General features: G+C 36.2%; 4 protein-coding genes across 10 annotated transcripts; 3 read left to right on the forward strand and 1 right to left on the reverse strand.

Annotated features, from left to right (window-relative positions):
• Positions 1–777: 777 nt before the first annotated feature.
• On the forward strand, positions 778–5,332 carry LOC120249614 (dnaJ protein ERDJ7). The gene is made up of 11 exons (XM_039258188.1): positions 778–955; positions 1,050–1,112; positions 1,203–1,269; positions 1,420–1,479; positions 1,952–2,002; positions 2,119–2,199; positions 2,750–2,862; positions 3,325–3,442; positions 3,622–3,748; positions 4,246–4,367; positions 4,981–5,332. The coding sequence occupies exons 1-10, from the start codon at positions 831–833 to the stop codon at positions 4,347–4,349; spliced, it is 909 nt and encodes a 302-aa protein (XP_039114122.1). The 5' UTR covers positions 778–830; the 3' UTR covers positions 4,350–4,367; positions 4,981–5,332.
• Positions 5,333–5,454: 122 nt separating this feature from the next.
• LOC120249613 (cation/calcium exchanger 5) lies at positions 5,455–9,087 on the forward strand. 4 transcript variants are annotated; one of them, XR_005532861.1, is made up of 3 exons: positions 5,455–6,512; positions 7,452–8,390; positions 8,799–9,087. XR_005532861.1 is itself a non-coding variant. In XM_039258187.1 (2 exons), exons 1-2 carry the CDS (start codon positions 5,661–5,663, stop codon positions 8,214–8,216), a joined length of 1,617 nt encoding a protein of 538 aa, XP_039114121.1. In that variant the 5' UTR covers positions 5,455–5,660; the 3' UTR covers positions 8,217–8,755. The 4 variants fall into 4 exon arrangements, 1 of the variants encoding a protein (XP_039114121.1); XR_005532863.1 differs by having other exon boundaries at positions 7,452–8,382; positions 8,762–9,087; XR_005532862.1 differs by having other exon boundaries at positions 7,452–8,382; positions 8,799–9,086.
• A 2,154-nt stretch (positions 9,088–11,241) lies between these two features.
• Positions 11,242–12,513, forward strand: LOC120249791 (stem-specific protein TSJT1). Of its 4 annotated transcripts, none has more exons than XM_039258441.1 (5): positions 11,242–11,492; positions 11,616–11,853; positions 11,950–12,070; positions 12,150–12,259; positions 12,333–12,513. In XM_039258441.1, exons 1-5 carry the CDS (start codon positions 11,287–11,289, stop codon positions 12,363–12,365), a joined length of 708 nt encoding a protein of 235 aa, XP_039114375.1. In that variant the 5' UTR covers positions 11,242–11,286; the 3' UTR covers positions 12,366–12,513. The 4 variants fall into 4 exon arrangements, with proteins under 4 accessions (XP_039114375.1, XP_039114374.1, XP_039114377.1 ...); XM_039258440.1 differs by having other exon boundaries at positions 11,243–11,492; positions 11,613–11,853; XM_039258443.1 differs by having other exon boundaries at positions 11,353–11,492; positions 11,588–11,853.
• A 143-nt stretch (positions 12,514–12,656) lies between these two features.
• Positions 12,657–15,482, reverse strand: LOC120249792 (RNA-binding protein Y14A-like). The gene is made up of 4 exons (XM_039258444.1): positions 15,152–15,482; positions 14,571–14,707; positions 13,545–13,690; positions 12,657–13,015 (listed from the first exon to the last, which is right to left on the reverse strand). Exons 1-4 carry the CDS (start codon positions 15,411–15,413, stop codon positions 12,973–12,975), a joined length of 588 nt encoding a protein of 195 aa, XP_039114378.1. The 5' UTR covers positions 15,414–15,482; the 3' UTR covers positions 12,657–12,972.
• Between the last annotated feature and the right edge of the window lie 568 nt (positions 15,483–16,050).

Below are 16,050 nucleotides of genomic sequence, written 5' to 3' on the forward strand. Positions count from 1 at the left end.
ATTTTTTCAATGAAAGCCACAAATGAAGAATTGACACCAAGGAAAAGAAAGGTATCTTGAATTTTCTTTTTGGAGGATTGCATGCAAGAAAAGTTTGGGAATGAGTCTAGTTTCAACAATAAACCAAACCTCCCTCACATGAATATGAACATTAATTACTTGTTTCTTATCTTTTGTTGTTCTCCCAATTCATCATCCTCCCAAGAAGAATTTGCCTCAAAATTCCCACTTAAAATATTTCTATAATTAATTAAAATATCACATGATCTAACTTTTTTGTTTCTTAAAACGCGAGTAACAAAAGTAAGACTTTTTTGTTTACAATGAAAGAAATATCAAAAAATATATTAATCAAAAGATTTTAAATTTAAATCTTTGTATATATATATATATATAAACTCCATTAAAACAAAATGAGTGTGTCAATGATTGATTGATAATAAAAGGAAAAAGAGCTTTAAATTTTGATTTAAAATTCTATAATGAATACTTTTTTATAAATTTTTCGTTGTATCTAATTAAAATAAATTTTAATATCATTTTACAAGTTGAATTATTGATTCATTAAACAAATAATTAAAATAAAATTTTGAAAATCAAATTTAATAAAAATTGAAACTTTATGACAATTACCCAAATTATAGTGCGTAGTAGTATTTGTCAAATAAGGGCCCAATCCAATATGTTTATCATTAGCCCCACCCAAATATAATAACTAAACATAGGCCCAACCCAGCCCAACCCAATACGTTCATCGCTAAGAAGACCCTCTTCGTTTTCTTCAAACCAGCTCACCGTTTGGAACTCCTCGCCGGAGCACGCCGGCGACGATGGTGGCGCGAGCGCTCCGTTCTCCGTCTTTGCTTCTTCTCCTCCTCGTCTTTGTTTTTGTTGCCTTCCTCCGTCCCGCAAGCGCCATCTACTGCGACGAAGACGATTGCTACGATCTTCTTGGGTATTCCCCTCTCTCGTTTTTCCCAGATCTCTCTGTTGATAACCGTGTATCTCTGTTTTTCTAACGCGTTTGTGGAGATTGATTGCTTCTCTAGGGTTTCTCAGAGTGCTAATGTCTCGGAGATCAAGAAAGCCTATTACAAGCTCTCCCTCAAATAGTATGTTAACCGTAATCACCGCCATTTTTTTGTTTTGATTGGATTCGGTGGTGCATTTGTTGATTGATCGAGCTTGTTTTTCATTTTCAGCCATCCCGACAAAAATCCGGATCCGGAATCGAGGAAGCTCTTTGTGAAGATCGCCAATGCCTACGAGGTACGGATCTATCGTCCGGGGTTTGGCTTTGCGTTTGTATATCAATGGGAAAAATGAAATCTTGACGTTTTGTCTGTTGATGCGAAGTTGATTCCGGAATCTCTACAATTTCTTAGTATTGAGATAAAAGTTCTTATCTTTATTTTCCAGATTCTGAAGGATGAAGCCACAAGGGAACAGTATGATTATGCTATTGCACATCCGGAGGAGGTATAACTTGCCACTATATTTTCTTTATCTTCTCATCATTAATGAAAATAATTTAAATAATAGTTGTTTGATAGTTTGCGTTTGAGTTCTTTTCTTTATTTTTAAATAATTTAACTTGAGTTCAATCACTTTATTTGCCACCTTAGACTGTCACGACCTGTATTTTGTTGATACCTACGATGGAAAACTCTCCATGACAGATGACACTGTTGTCTCAGATCATATTTATGCATATCTATGTATATGTAGACATAGACATAAGATACTGCCCTCTTATTTATCCTTGAAGAGATATTGTTAATGCCTAGATGGTGCATTACTGAAAGATGTAATTCTGGGTAGTGCTTTTGCAGAGTAAATGATATGTTTATTTTTTTATTATCACTTGAAAATGTAGTTAATTGTCATTTTTCTGTTCCTTTGATCACATGAATCCACAAGGAATGGCCTAAAGCTTCTCTTGTTATTTCAGGTCTTTTATAACACAGCACGGTACTACCAGGCATATTATGGGCATAAAACAGTACGATTTAAATGCTTACTTGGTGTTTATAATTATTTCAACAGGGGGTTATGTTTTCAGAATGCTATTATGGTGTTCTTATGTTTTTAATTGAACCATTGCAAATTCATTGACAGGATCCACGTGCAGTTCTTGTGGGTCTACTTCTGGTTCTTTCTGCCTTTCAGTATTTAAACCAGTGGTCTAGGTATAATCAGGTATCATGCTTCCTTTCAGTATCCTTCTTTTATGGTAGTTTAATTACTTCCCATTCTTTCCAATAGTCTATTGGGCAAGACTTGGATCTTGAGACTTTCAGCTTCTCTTATGTGGTATTTTAATAATGCACAATGTATGAGTTACATTAAGGATGATATGTTCCAATATTCACTTATGTGGTATTTTAATAATGCACAATGTATGAGTTACATTAAGGATGAAATGTTCCAATATTTGAATGTTAAACTTGTGTATGTTGTAAATTTGTAATATATGGTTGAGTCAACCTTGCACTATTGTTTACAGCAATCAATTTTGCAATAGTTTGGTAGTCATTATAGGACCAATAATCATTCGTTAGATCTACAATCATTGGATAGGTTATGGGAAATTTTTGGTGAAATTGATATGGCCTCAGGGATTCTATGCAAAACCTTCTTTGTCTAGTTTTCTTTGTCATTGGTCTTCTCTTATTTATGTTGTCTTTTCTATAGTTTACTGCTAACTTATTGAAATGCCCATGTATATACTTCAATATTCGTCTTGCAGGCTATAAGCATGGTCAAGAAGACACCAGCATACAAGAACAGGTTAAGGGCGTTGGAGCTTGAACGTTCGGGTGGAGTTGTAAACAAGAAAAAGAATAACAAACAAATGGACAAGTAAGAACTAGTTTAATTCTATTTTTCAGTATCAGTTCTTGCAGGCTTTATTAGCTTCACATTACTTAGATTCAGAAGGCCTTTAATCGCAAGTGTGTTGTGTTATTTAGAGCCTGATTTGACTCACTGGCTGAAAGTAAAATGTAACGAATTGCAAAATCCTTTTTTTTTTTTTGGTTTGTTTGTGGGTCTTTGTCCTGTGAGGGAGTTCTGCCCAACTTTGTCTTGAGGCTGCTTCTTTTGGAAAAATGGAATGTTCACTGTTTGTTTACCATGTTTTTCCTATTCTCTTTACTCGAATAATAAGTGGTTTCCAGTTGTTTTCAAACGGAGTATAGTGAATCTTCAAGATGCTATAAATGGACTCCATAATCCTTATTGATTTGTGTGTGTGTGTGTGTGTGTGTGTTTTTTTAACACATTTGAACTGTAGTTAAACCATAACTTGCATATTCTTGCCAGAAAGGTGGAGGAAGAGCTTAGCAATGAGCTTGAGCTGCAGATACATGGAGCTGAAAGACCCTCTGTTTGGAAACTGTTTGGTGTCCAATTCTTGCTTTTACCTTACACTCTGGGCAAGGTCAATCCGCTCTTACTGCCATAAAAAAATAATAATAAAAAAAAATAGAAATTATTCTTACACCCGACAATTTACAGATTTCCTGAATTAAGATTTCCTTCCTCAACGGCACATATGCTATGTTTGTAAATGGGAAAATTACACAACTATGTGTATCTAATGTTTTTATTTATTACCAGATAGCATTTTGGAGATTATGCTGGTTTTGGAGATATCAAATAAAGAAGGCTCCTTATTCATGGAATGATGCTTGCTACTTAACACAAACTGCTCTGAGATTGCCCTTTGATGCATGGTGGAATATTGGTATGTCATCTTGCTAGCACCTTCATTATGTAAGAATGGTATCTGGCAATTAAAAAAAAATTATGAAGTTTTATATTCCGTAGGCATCAAATCCATTTGGTTTTGTTTTGTTTGGGTAACAATTAAATAGCAACTTTTAGACTTAGGAAGACAAAAATTGTATCTACTTGCAGCCATCCATTCAATGGAAGTAAAATTAAATGATCGTCTACTTGCTTGGGAAAGTGTTTAACTTAATCAATGAACACTCCTGAAATGTATAGTACAGTTAGGGAAACTCAAATCAATTTCTTCTGGTCTCTCCCATGGACTGAACTGAAAGTGACCTACTTGCACCTCTGGCTTCCATGATAATTAATTTTATGCATCTTAGTATTGCTCAACCATGCTAAAATATACGAGTTGCTCATGAAACTAATGACATTTGCAGAGTCTATTGTTGATGCTAAAGATAATGTATACTGCTTTGTTCATGTCTGCATTGATATGCATCTCAGATGAAACTACAAAGGACAATCTTGTCCAGAAGCGTCTATGGGAAACAGATAATATGCAGAGGTACCACATGGAGATGAGAAAAGAATCAAAACGTCGAAGATAGCGTTCCCTTTATATCACGGTAAGATTTCTAATAGTTGCAGATATTCCTGTGTCACTTTTGCTGCATTTGTGTACACTGTCCCACATAATTTTCATCTAATTCTTGTAACATTTTAGAAATTAATGTCGCACAGCTATTTCAGGTCCTATTACCTGGAAAGAATCTTTATTGTCAGAGAAATCCTTCATGCAGCAAACTTCTATTCAGTTATTTATTTTTGTCAGTATGATGCATGCCATATGTCAATGATTAGTAACAATCGATATATTGCATGATGAGGAATACCATCAAGTGTTAGTAATCTAACTTAAGATGCTATGTAGTTCTAGGCTAAAAAATTTGATGTCTTAAAGATGTGGCATATTTAACCATTTGAGGAAAAGAGTGTTTGAGCTGAATAATTTGATTGCAATAATCATTGATTTAAGTTGTACGTCCAAATTCATTACCTATCAAACTATAAGATATCTCTATGTCTCTACTTTTGGCTTCGGTTAAATTATCTTGGCAAGCCTTATTTCTGCATGAGTGATATAACTAATATAATTCTCTTGCTCTCTTGTATAATTCCTTCATGACTCATGCTTCATACTCTTAATACTCACTTTATGCCATGTTTGGTAAACAACAGGGTTCAAGTGTGGTCCGAAGACTAGTTTTGTGCTGCTGCAAATCATTTGCAGAAAATTTTTGGAGGTAGCAGTGGATACATAACCGTGTTTCTTGAGTTTGGACATTTACCTCTCTTCTTCATTTGGTTACCATTTATTCAAATATGGGTGTTAGACCTATACTTTAATTTGGGACCAAAGAAAATGAACAGATAGTTACCCAAAGAAAGTCTAGTATACTTGACAATAATTGAGACTGTATTCCTCATTGTGTACTACCGCCCATCATTCTTCAACAATTTTTTGTATTATTGTACTAGTCTATGTCTATGATCATCAAATAAATACCTGCTGCGACACAAACTTATTCAATTCAGCAATAAGTAGCTTTACAGCCTTTACTCTATTCAGCATTAATTCTAAACTATAAAATATATGAAAAATTAGATCTAATTAATACTTAATTAAATTAAAATGTTTCCAAACTTGAAAAATCTACATTTTAATTAATAATAATACTTTTTTTAATTCAGCATGACATTCTCCAATCTCTCATCTCTTCAGGACAAATATACATAGTACTGCTGGTCTGGTTCGTCCAAACGCCATGCTATAAGATTCGTGCAATCCTACGCGATGGCCCAATGGATACCTTTGATTACCACGATCTAAGAGCACTCATGAACTCCGCTTGAATGGCATGGCTTCCTCTTCCTCCTCCTCCGCCATTCTAAGACTCATCTCCATCACCATCACCATCACCCTCCTCCTCCTCCTCTTCTCCCGTTCCTCTTCTCCTCTTCCCCGCCGCCATCTCCTCCGATCATCTCCTCCGTCCCCCACCCACTGCTCCTCCATCCTCTCCCTCTCCCCATCTCTCCTCAACTACACCTCCCTCCATTCCTGCCTCTTCCCCTCGGGCTCTCCTCTCGTGCTCCCCTTTCTTGTTCTCCTTCTTCTCGCCCACTTCTCCCTCCTCGTCCGCGCTGCCTCCGCCCACTTCTCCCCTGCTGTCGCCTCCATCTCATCCCGCCTACGCCTTTCCCCCTCCATTGCAGCTGTCACCCTCCTTGCCCTCGGCAATGGCGCCCCCGATGCCTTCTCCTCCTCCGCTGCCCTCCGCTCTGGCCTCCCCCGCACCGGCCTCGCTGCCATCCTCTCTGCCGGCGCTTTTGTGTCCGCTTTCGTCGTCGGCTCTGTTGCCCTCCTCTCTGGCCCCTTCTCCGTCCCTCCTGGTCCCTTTGTTCGTGATGTCTTCTTCTATTTGCTTGCGGTCTCGGGTCTCTTCTATGTTTACTTGAGCGCGGAGATCTATCTCTGGCAGGCGGTGGGGCTGGTATGCTTCTATGTCTTCTTTGTGGGCTTAGTATTCTGGATGGATCTGGTGGTGGAGGGGAGGGGAGGGAAGGTGGCAAGGGAGGATGAGGAGGAGGTGGAGGTGGAAATGGGTTTGGTGGAGGATGTGAAAGCACGCCATCCCATTTCTCTGAACAAGATGCAAGATTTGGAGGATGGCAACAATGACTCGACTTTCTGGGCTTTGCTCGGAAAGGTACGTTGTCGTATATTTGATTATCATTATTTTGTATTTTGCGTAGAATTTTTCTTTTTGGAACAATCGATAAAGACATACTGGAAGATATAGGGGTAGGATAAACACATTGTTAACATTAACATTGCCAATGCAATGTAAGAGGGAATTTTGTGAAAACCTATGATAATTCTAGTTCATCGTGTAACTAGCTATTGCTACTAACTGAATTGATTTGCAATGTGACTCTCTAGGAGGCTTGAGGGTATGCTTCATAGTGCAAGTAATGGTGGGGAATACTCTGCATTGTTTGATGTATCATTTAGATTATATGATGGAAGTTTTCGTGTTTGTTTTACTATATCCTAATCAATCAACAAGATTGATCTTAATCTTCGAATTGAGTTCTCTTGTTTACTTTATAATTGAGTTCTTGTCTTGAGTGTAAGCTTGAACTCTGCTGTTAAAAGAGTTTATTCTCTAACAGAGTATTTACTGTCTGAAATTTGTTGTTTTCTTTATTATTTTGCTTTCTTGTGTTTAATGGTTAAGTTGGAAAGTGGTGGTTCTTAAGCTAATTTGCTCTTCCTGTTTGGGCCTTAATCAGATTTTGATATAATATTAGCTGAGAGATGCAATACTCTGTAAACATGCAACTGTAAGATTTATATTGTACTGAGGTTGCTTCATTTTCTATTATGGTTCACTGCAGATGATGTGTAGGTGATACTTATATTTGTGATTTGCAGAAAATAGGATATATATTTGACCTGCAAGGACAGAATGATATGGCTGTGATAACAACCTTTGACAGTGTCTCTGTTCTTTCAAAACAGAACTGCCTTCTTGCCATCAAATTTAAGACTTATGGCATTCTTGATTTAATTCCTGACTTTTTATCCCCCTTTGCTTAATATATTGTAAAATATTTTCCAATTTTTTGTGTTTATTCTTGGACAGATTACATTACTATGGGAAGTTCCAGTTAACACTCTTCTGAAGCTCACCATTCCATCACCATCGCCTGCAGAATGGAGCAGATTCTATGCTGCAGCCAATATTGCCTTATGTCCCATCTTCCTCTTATATTCTCTGAACTCCTACATTAACTTGAATGATAAAATTGTATTCTTCATCCCACAAGTTTATTTCCCCATCTGGTCCGTTGTACTCTTTGTAAGTGCATGCCTTGCTCTCAGCTACCTTTACCTTGAGAAGGAACCCCCTGTGACTGAAAGTGCAGCAACTGCCTTAGTTGCCTTTATGATGAGTGTGTTTTGGATTTCCACAGTTGCAGGGGAACTTTTGAACTGTCTCGCAGCAATTGGAATTGTGATGGAACTGCCTCCTGCCATCCTAGGGTTGACAGTCTTGGCATGGGGAAACTCAGTTGGGGACCTAGTTGCTGATGTTGCAGTGGCTAAGGCCGGGCAGCCTGCAACGGCAATGGCAGGCTGTTTTGCAGGTCCCATGTTCAACATGCTTGTTGGTTTGGGCTCTGCACTTGTGAGAGAGACATGGAATATGTACCCTGGAGCATACGTTCTTCAGTTCCATATTAGCATTGTGGTTGCCTTTGTCTTCCTTTTACTCAGCTTAATGGGGTCTCTTCTGGTGGTCACTTGGTTTGGGTTTCGGGTGCCCAGGTTTTGGGGTTTTTTCCTGGTTGGGCTTTACATGCTTTTCACAGCAATTAGTTTAGCAATTGCAAAATTTTCAGGATGAGGGTTGATCTGTAAAGTTGAATCATAGTCTTCACATTGAAAGAGATTTTTTGAAGGATTTCTTTGGCAAACCAAGCAATCAGTCAACTCTTCTGGCCACGACAACAATAGTGCATTGAATTCTTTTCGGCTGTTTTGGGTCATCTCCAAGCCTCGGTAGCAGTGAGGTAGGGAGGTATTATATAATTCCCTATTCATTCTTGTGTTTATTTCATTATATTCACATCATAGTTGTTCATCCAAAAGATAAAATTTTAACTTGGCTTCACAACAGCATGCTGATTGTCAAATGGAAAATTTTGTGACTCTAAATATGACAAATGACATGAATATGCATGCATAAAATGTAAAATCGTTGATGGGATATATGTGCTTTACTATTTTAATGACACTGATAATATAGCTGCATTGGAAGTTAAGTCTTGCATGCCCAAAGTCTGAATGTCATATATGAGCCTTGGTTGATTGAACTAAATTCCTAGTTTGATACTACTATCCAGAAGAACAATTTGTATGTCTGTTTAATGTATCAAAAATTGCTTTCAGGCCCTGGTTAATGCCATGCCATTTTTTCTGCTTGCAGACAACAATAAATCAGATCATTCAGTTGTCTCTCTCTGAATTGTGTTTATGCTGAATTTTCTGGACAGTTGTGGATAACTTGCATGAGATAACCAGTGCACAATTAGAAAGTGCATTTCTATACTTTTATACTTCTTCAGCTGTGTGTGTGTGTGTGTGTGTAATTTTTTATTTTTGTCTTGGTGAAAACTATTGTGAATGACTTGAACTAACATGCTTTTAGCTGAAAGTTCAACTGACTATTCTTTGGGAAATCATTATCTGAGTTTCATTCATATTTCCATATGCAGAACTTTGATATTAAGATCAATCAACCATTTGTGGTACTGGTTGTATATTTTCCTCATTCATAGGATTGATCTGTTATTTTTGTAGAAATTGGGAAGTGAAAGGGAATGATTATGCATAAACAGAAACTTGCTAGCAAAACTTGCATCCAGTTAAGGGTGATTAAAGTTATGATTTTCTCTGAACACAAGCAACTATGTTAAAAATTTGTTTCTCATCAAGAACAGTGGTCATGCTTTACTTGATCTCACAATCTCCAGTATCTTTTGACTATGTAGGGATTCCTTTTTTTTTGCCAGGTACCTAGTAGAGAATAAGTACAGATTTTTATTTTTATTTTATTTTATATTTTGTCTCACTATAATGGTAATTCATTTGTTTTTTCCCCCTTAAGAATTTTAAATTGATTATTAGGAATTGCATTATGATCCCTTATAGTTAGGGCATATTTTTAAAAGATAAAGGCTGGGGCACACCCACTTTTAAAAATTGTATATATTTTTAAATATTTCAACAATGTATTTTAAACAAATACAATTTTTTGATGGATGTATCAACTAATTATTTTTTTAATATAATTATCATGAAAGATAGTTTGATGGATAAGATTTTAATAAATTGATGAGATGGCATAACATTAAACTCTTAGATGGTAGGTGATGGAGTGATCTTTATTTAATTATATTGAATTTATTTTAATTTCCATAAAAATATTTGGATACTTATCCCTATATGCTTAGACCAATAAATGAGATTAGATACTTGATAAATACCAACCAAATGGACCCTGGACATTTTCTGGCCTATCAATGAACTCATGCATGCTTGGCATCATTAAGCTAGAGTCACAAACATGATATTTTTCCAAAGTATGAGGGGGAAAAGGCTGAGATTAAATGTTTTTTTTTTCTTTTATTTATTTATTTATATGTTGATACATCATTGTTAAGCTTTATGTGTGTGTCTCTCTCTCTTTCTAGAAAAAGAAAAAAAATTAGCAGCCACATAACATTCAGGCCAGCACTACCATGTATATGCATGATGGCAAGTGACAATCCTCTCCACTAACTCTTATTACTCTTGTGGTTTCTGATTCCTTAGTGAGTCTCCATCATCTCTGCATTCTCTGGAATTTAACTCATCCAAATTGTCTACACTTTCTTGTTCTGAGTTTGCCTTGGATTCTAACAATATAATTTGGTCTAAACTTCTGTCCATTAATTATATATATATATATTTTTTAATTTATTGAGAAAGCTTTCTGAGTTAGCTTTTTTTTTCCTCCGTAACATTAGAAGAATATCTTCTTGGCTTTCAAATCTCAAAAAGGTTAAAAAAAAAAATGTATATATTTTATAGAGAAAAGGGTTTATGTGGATGTACATAACAGACATCCACATACAGCAACGGTAGAATTAAGATAATGCACAGTGAAAACTAATTTTGTGTTAATTGGGTTGATTAATCTAATTTTAGAAAATACTGTTTATCTCATTTTTTTTACTGTATACTGTTTATAAACACAGTATTATTGTTCATTGAATAATGCAGAATCGTTAGATTGAAATCCAACGACCTAGAACAATGTTCACAGATTACGAATATGTGAATGTGCATACAGGATCTATTTTATATATTTGTGCATATTCATTCATATAGGTCGGAAAGTCCCAGCATGAACTTCAATATCCAACCAAACCGAACAGTTTGACTTTAAGAACCAACACCCCACTTGGATGACCTTAGTACCATCTCTCTCTTTTCTACACTATTCCTTAATGAAATGGTCAAAGAGTGTTTTTTTTTTTTTTTCTCTATCAAAGATTAAATATATATATATATATTTAATGATTAGAAAGAAACAAAAATGGCTGAAGAAACCAAGAAAAATATTTATAGAAATACATTTTAAACATATATCAATCATTATTGTGCAAGTTAGTAAAAGTATCATCACATCACATGGAGAGTTACTGGTTACTTTCATACTTTTGCCCAATTAGATAATTATTAGGTTCTATCCACATTTCAAATCAATAATTGAGGTTCATTAAAGCCCATGTCCATTCATATAAAGTTAGAAAAAAAAAAACATAGAAAAACCCATTCATTAAATGCCATTTTCAGCCATCTAATAATAAATCAAGAACCCACCCATTTTCTAGTGGTCTTCAAAAAAGAGTTCAGAAGAGAGAAAGAGAATGCTACTAGGAGTGTTCAGTGGAGAGGTGGTGGAGGCTCCCGGCGAGCTACTCGCCGCCGGCGGCCGGACACCATCACCAAAGACACCGGCGTCCGAACTCATCCACCGCTTCGTCCATAACTCCAACTCCACCATCTCTCTCCAACTCACTTCTCTAGCCCATCTCTCCTACTCCTCCTCCCATCACTCTCCTCTCCGTCCCATGTAAACCCCTCTCTCTCTCTCTCTCTTTTTATCTTTATATTTCTTTGTATATATTTTAATATATGTTATATTGTGATATTAATTAATGTTACAAGTGTAGTAATTAAATGGATGATGTAGAAGGTTGGCAGTGAAGGATGAGATATATTGCTTGTTCAGTGGAATGCTGGACAACATGGGGAGCTTGAAACAGTACTATGGCTTATGCAAAATGGCAAACGAGGCAGTGCTTGTGTTGGAGGCTTATAAGGCTCTTAGAGACCGGGCTCCATATCCTCTTAGTTCTATGCTTGCTCATCTCTCTGGGACTTTTTCATTTCTTGTCTTTGATACTACCACTTCCACCCTGCTCGTTGCTTCTGTAATAAGTTGACATTACACATTATTATAGTGTATATATATTTGTTGAATTAATAAAAATAAATAATTGTGTGTGTGTGTGTGTTTTTATTAAAAGGATCCGGATGGTAAGGTACCTTTGTTCTGGGGGATCACTGCTGATGGATGGGTGGCTTTTTCTGATGATCTTGGCCTTCTTAAGGCTTCTTGTGGCAAGTCACTGGCTCCTTTCCCTCCAGGTGATGTTATATATATATTAATCTGGTTTTATTGTCTTTGTTTTAGTGTTGATTTGGGTTAATTGTTTAAGGATTACAGGTTGTTACTATTCCAATATTCTAGGAGGCCTGAAAAGCTATGAGAACCCCAAAAACAAGATTACTGCTATTCCAGCTAATGAAGAAGAGATTTGTGGTGCTACATTCAAGGTAATTAAGTTAAGAAACAAATATGGGGTTAATCATGAAATCCTTTTTCAATTTGTCCTGACTGTGTCCTCAGGTGGAGGGACCTGTTGTTGCTGCCTCACAATAGATATCAACAACTGGAGAGAATGCAGAAGAAGACATGGAATGAGTTTGAGGCAAAGCTTTTTATATTTGTGTTTGGTTTTGGTGGTTATTTCCATTATAAATAATGCTTCCCTATGTTTGCTTATGAGAATAATAATGTTCCTAAAATATGAATGTTTCAGCAAGGGTTTTTCCCTGAAAGAAAGAATGCATCTGAGGACCATAAATTGATCATTTCCACAAGTGAACCCGCTTACATTTAATTTAAGCATGGGCTAAACCTGTTCAAATGTTCAAAAATAAGCTTGTAAACTGGTAAACAGCAGCGAGTCTGCCTTTAAACATCATCTTTTAGGGAAAACAGAAAATGTGATCCCTGGAAAGCGTTAAAAAGCATGCTGTGTTAAAGCAAGCCTACGCATCAACCGATTGTAAAATTCATACAAAATATATATTTGCATCCGCAGCATAACAATAAAATATCAGCAACCGAAGAAATACATAGTTGACAAGCATTACAGCCAAATCACAAACGACTGCTCCAGAACAGTCAAGAGAAGCCAACATAACAGCAAAACTCACTCATTTAAAAAACACTCTGATTTTTACTGCTGCTGCCAAGTATCACGTCAATATCTTCGAGGTGGGGACCTGGAACGGCGCCGTGGAGACCTGCAAATGGCAATTGATCAGGCAGCCGATAAGCAGCTCAGGCAATGAAATTTTGAAAATCTAAATAATGATGTTTTTGCTTAAGTGACTGAAAGGCGGATATGTTACACAACCACATTGGCACCAAATACTGATCAGATCAGAATAACAGTTGAGATGAAAATTCAGTACGTCCTGCTTATTCTCACACTGTAAAGTATTTTATACTAGAGAAACCTGATGTAACTAAACACTAAAATTTAGGTACTCTAGTGTTTGGTTTTAGGAATGAAATCTTTTGGAAGCATATAATCAGAAAATGTGAGAAAGGACATCTAAAATATAAAGCAGATTATGCCCAAGAAAGATTGTTATTTAGTAACATGATAATGTGCCTTCAACCACTTAATGGTAAAACACTGCACACACTAACAGTGCCATTGTAATATGTTCTGGGAATGGTACAATTCAAAACTAGTAGTAAAAAGCACGAAGGAGAAATGATGAAATGGCCATGCAAGAAAGATGAAAGAGTTTAATTAAGGAATACCTTCGTCTAGTGTTTCTGCGCTTGTAAGGACCATTGCTAAATGCCCAATCAACATAAATGGTCTGCGTGAGAAGCTCAGTACCATTCAATGTTCGAATTGCAGCATTTGCTTCATCATAGCTCTCATATTCAATAAGTGCATAGCCCTAAATTAACAAGAGTTCAGATCAAAACCAACAAGCAACAAACATAAAAATGTAGAGAAATCATTTTCCAAGCCTCTAACCACAAACCCCACATCGACAAGGCATTGAGAAATGATCACACTAAAATAATTTAGAAGCAAAATTTGATGACTTCAGTTTAACAAACTGGACCTATCACCAAAATAAAGCAATCACTTGTGCCATATTTTCTCACTTCTACTCTGGGCACATAATCTTCCTTCGATTCACACCAATCATTTTAGCACACATTTTATGTTGATGCTGTCCATCTCCACTTAAGAAAAACTTTATGTATCAAAAAGCTAAAAAATAATTCTACACCCAGTTCAAAGAAACAATAGACACCATCCCAGTATAATATTACCAAAATCTGCCAGTGGAGATTCAAGTTATCCTCACATTTTCTACTTTTTAGTATACATGGGTTCTTGAAATAGATAAAGATGCATAGATATATGCAAGAAACTACCCTAGATATTGTAATAAAATCCATGTTATACAGACACAAACAAAACCCAGTTTAATTCGTCCGGACAAGAATAAGTTTGTTCTTCTGTAATGACATAACAAACTCCCAAAAGTTGGTGAAACACGCTGTGTCTGATACCCAGAATAAAGGGCAATTTGTAAAAAGGGGGAAAAATGAGAGAAAGAACAGAAATAGCACAATGCACAGGACTCCCACCTACAGAGACCCTAATGTACAAAGCTTCACGATGACAACGAATCTTTAAATAAAAAAAAGACTTGAACGATTAACTCACCGCAACTTTCCTCAGCAAAATGCATTCAAACAAGAAACACAAAACGACAATAAATAAATTCAACCATAAAAATTGGATCAAATAACTAATAGCACCTTGACAAAACCAGTCCGGCGATCCAGATTTAGATGCAAGTTCTTGATCTGTCCGAACTCACGAAAAGCATTGTGCAGGTCATCTTCTTGAGCTTCTTCATGCACTCCAGTGACTAGCACAATCCACCCTTCAATAGCTGCACACATTAGGAGGGACAGATATAAGGATGTACACAAAGCATAAAAATTGATTCTTGGGAAGTTCAGAGCTGAAAAAGTTGAACTTTCATAACATTCTTAAGCTAAAAACTTGTGTGATAAATGTTGGTGAAAATCCAGAACTTCAAGTGGACTGACGTGAACTCTCATCAAAATCTCATACTCTGCTGCACGGATACAAAGGCTCCACTCATTACAACCATAAAAATCGATTTTCAAGTGTCCCGGCTCCATGCCAATTGACACATTCACAACAACCGTGACAAAAAATAAAACCCTAGAATTGCATAACGAGCATAATCGCAGTGATCCACAAACCCTTGACGATAAGCACAAGCGATCAAACCGATCTACTCCCAAAACCCTAGAAATCAAAAGAAGGTGGGCGAAAGAAACACAGAGATCAGAGAATCAAACCGAACATTTTAGGGGTCCAGGACCGCCGTCAGAGTCGAGAGAATCAAAATCTCGCCCTCCAAAACGAGCACCGCGATCAGCCCCAGTTTCCTCCCTGAAGCCTCTCCCCTTGATCTTCCTGGGGACATTAGAGGCCTCTCCGGCACCGCCGCCGCCGCCGATGATAGTCGAGCGTATCTTAGGTACGGCGAAGGCTTCGGCTTCCTGGCCATCCTCGTCCATGAGATCGTCGTCGTCGAAGTCCACCGCCTCATCGTTCGCCGCCATCTCCTTTTCGCCTTTCAGGCCTGTGAAACACGAACGCTCCCAACTCTTTTAATTTTTGTTGATGTTTGTTTTTCATATACAACCCTTAAAAAAATAATAAATTTATATACATACGTGCATGCCGCTTAGAAATTACTTATATTATTCTAATATATATATATATATATATATATATATATATTATTTATTTCCTTTCATCTAAAAATGGTATTTTATACGATTTTAACTAGTTTGAAGATGATGTCTGGTCCTTAATTAATGCAAAATATTAATTAACTACTGCTAAAAAAGGCCTAAAAAGAATTTGAAAGTATTGATTAAAATTTTAACCCCATTTTAATATTTTCATTTTATTGTCAAATATCTCTGGGAAAAAAATGAATCCACAAATAATCTTTTAATTTATAAATATTTTATCACACCCTGAGTGAGTATTCATGTTAAAAAAAAAAATTAATTTATTAATATTAGATCTTTTGTATAAATTTTTTATGTCTCACTGAAAAACAGGTTACAAACTTAACTCATCCTGTATTATGAAGCAACAATTGGCTACCATTATATATATATATATATATATATATATATATATATATGGTAATACATAGTTAGTCCACATTTGATAATACAAAAAAGG

This window comes from Dioscorea cayenensis, chromosome 19 (genome assembly GCF_009730915.1).
Source record: "Dioscorea cayenensis subsp. rotundata cultivar TDr96_F1 chromosome 19, TDr96_F1_v2_PseudoChromosome.rev07_lg8_w22 25.fasta, whole genome shotgun sequence".
Lineage (NCBI taxonomy): Eukaryota > Viridiplantae > Streptophyta > Magnoliopsida > Dioscoreales > Dioscoreaceae > Dioscorea > Dioscorea cayenensis.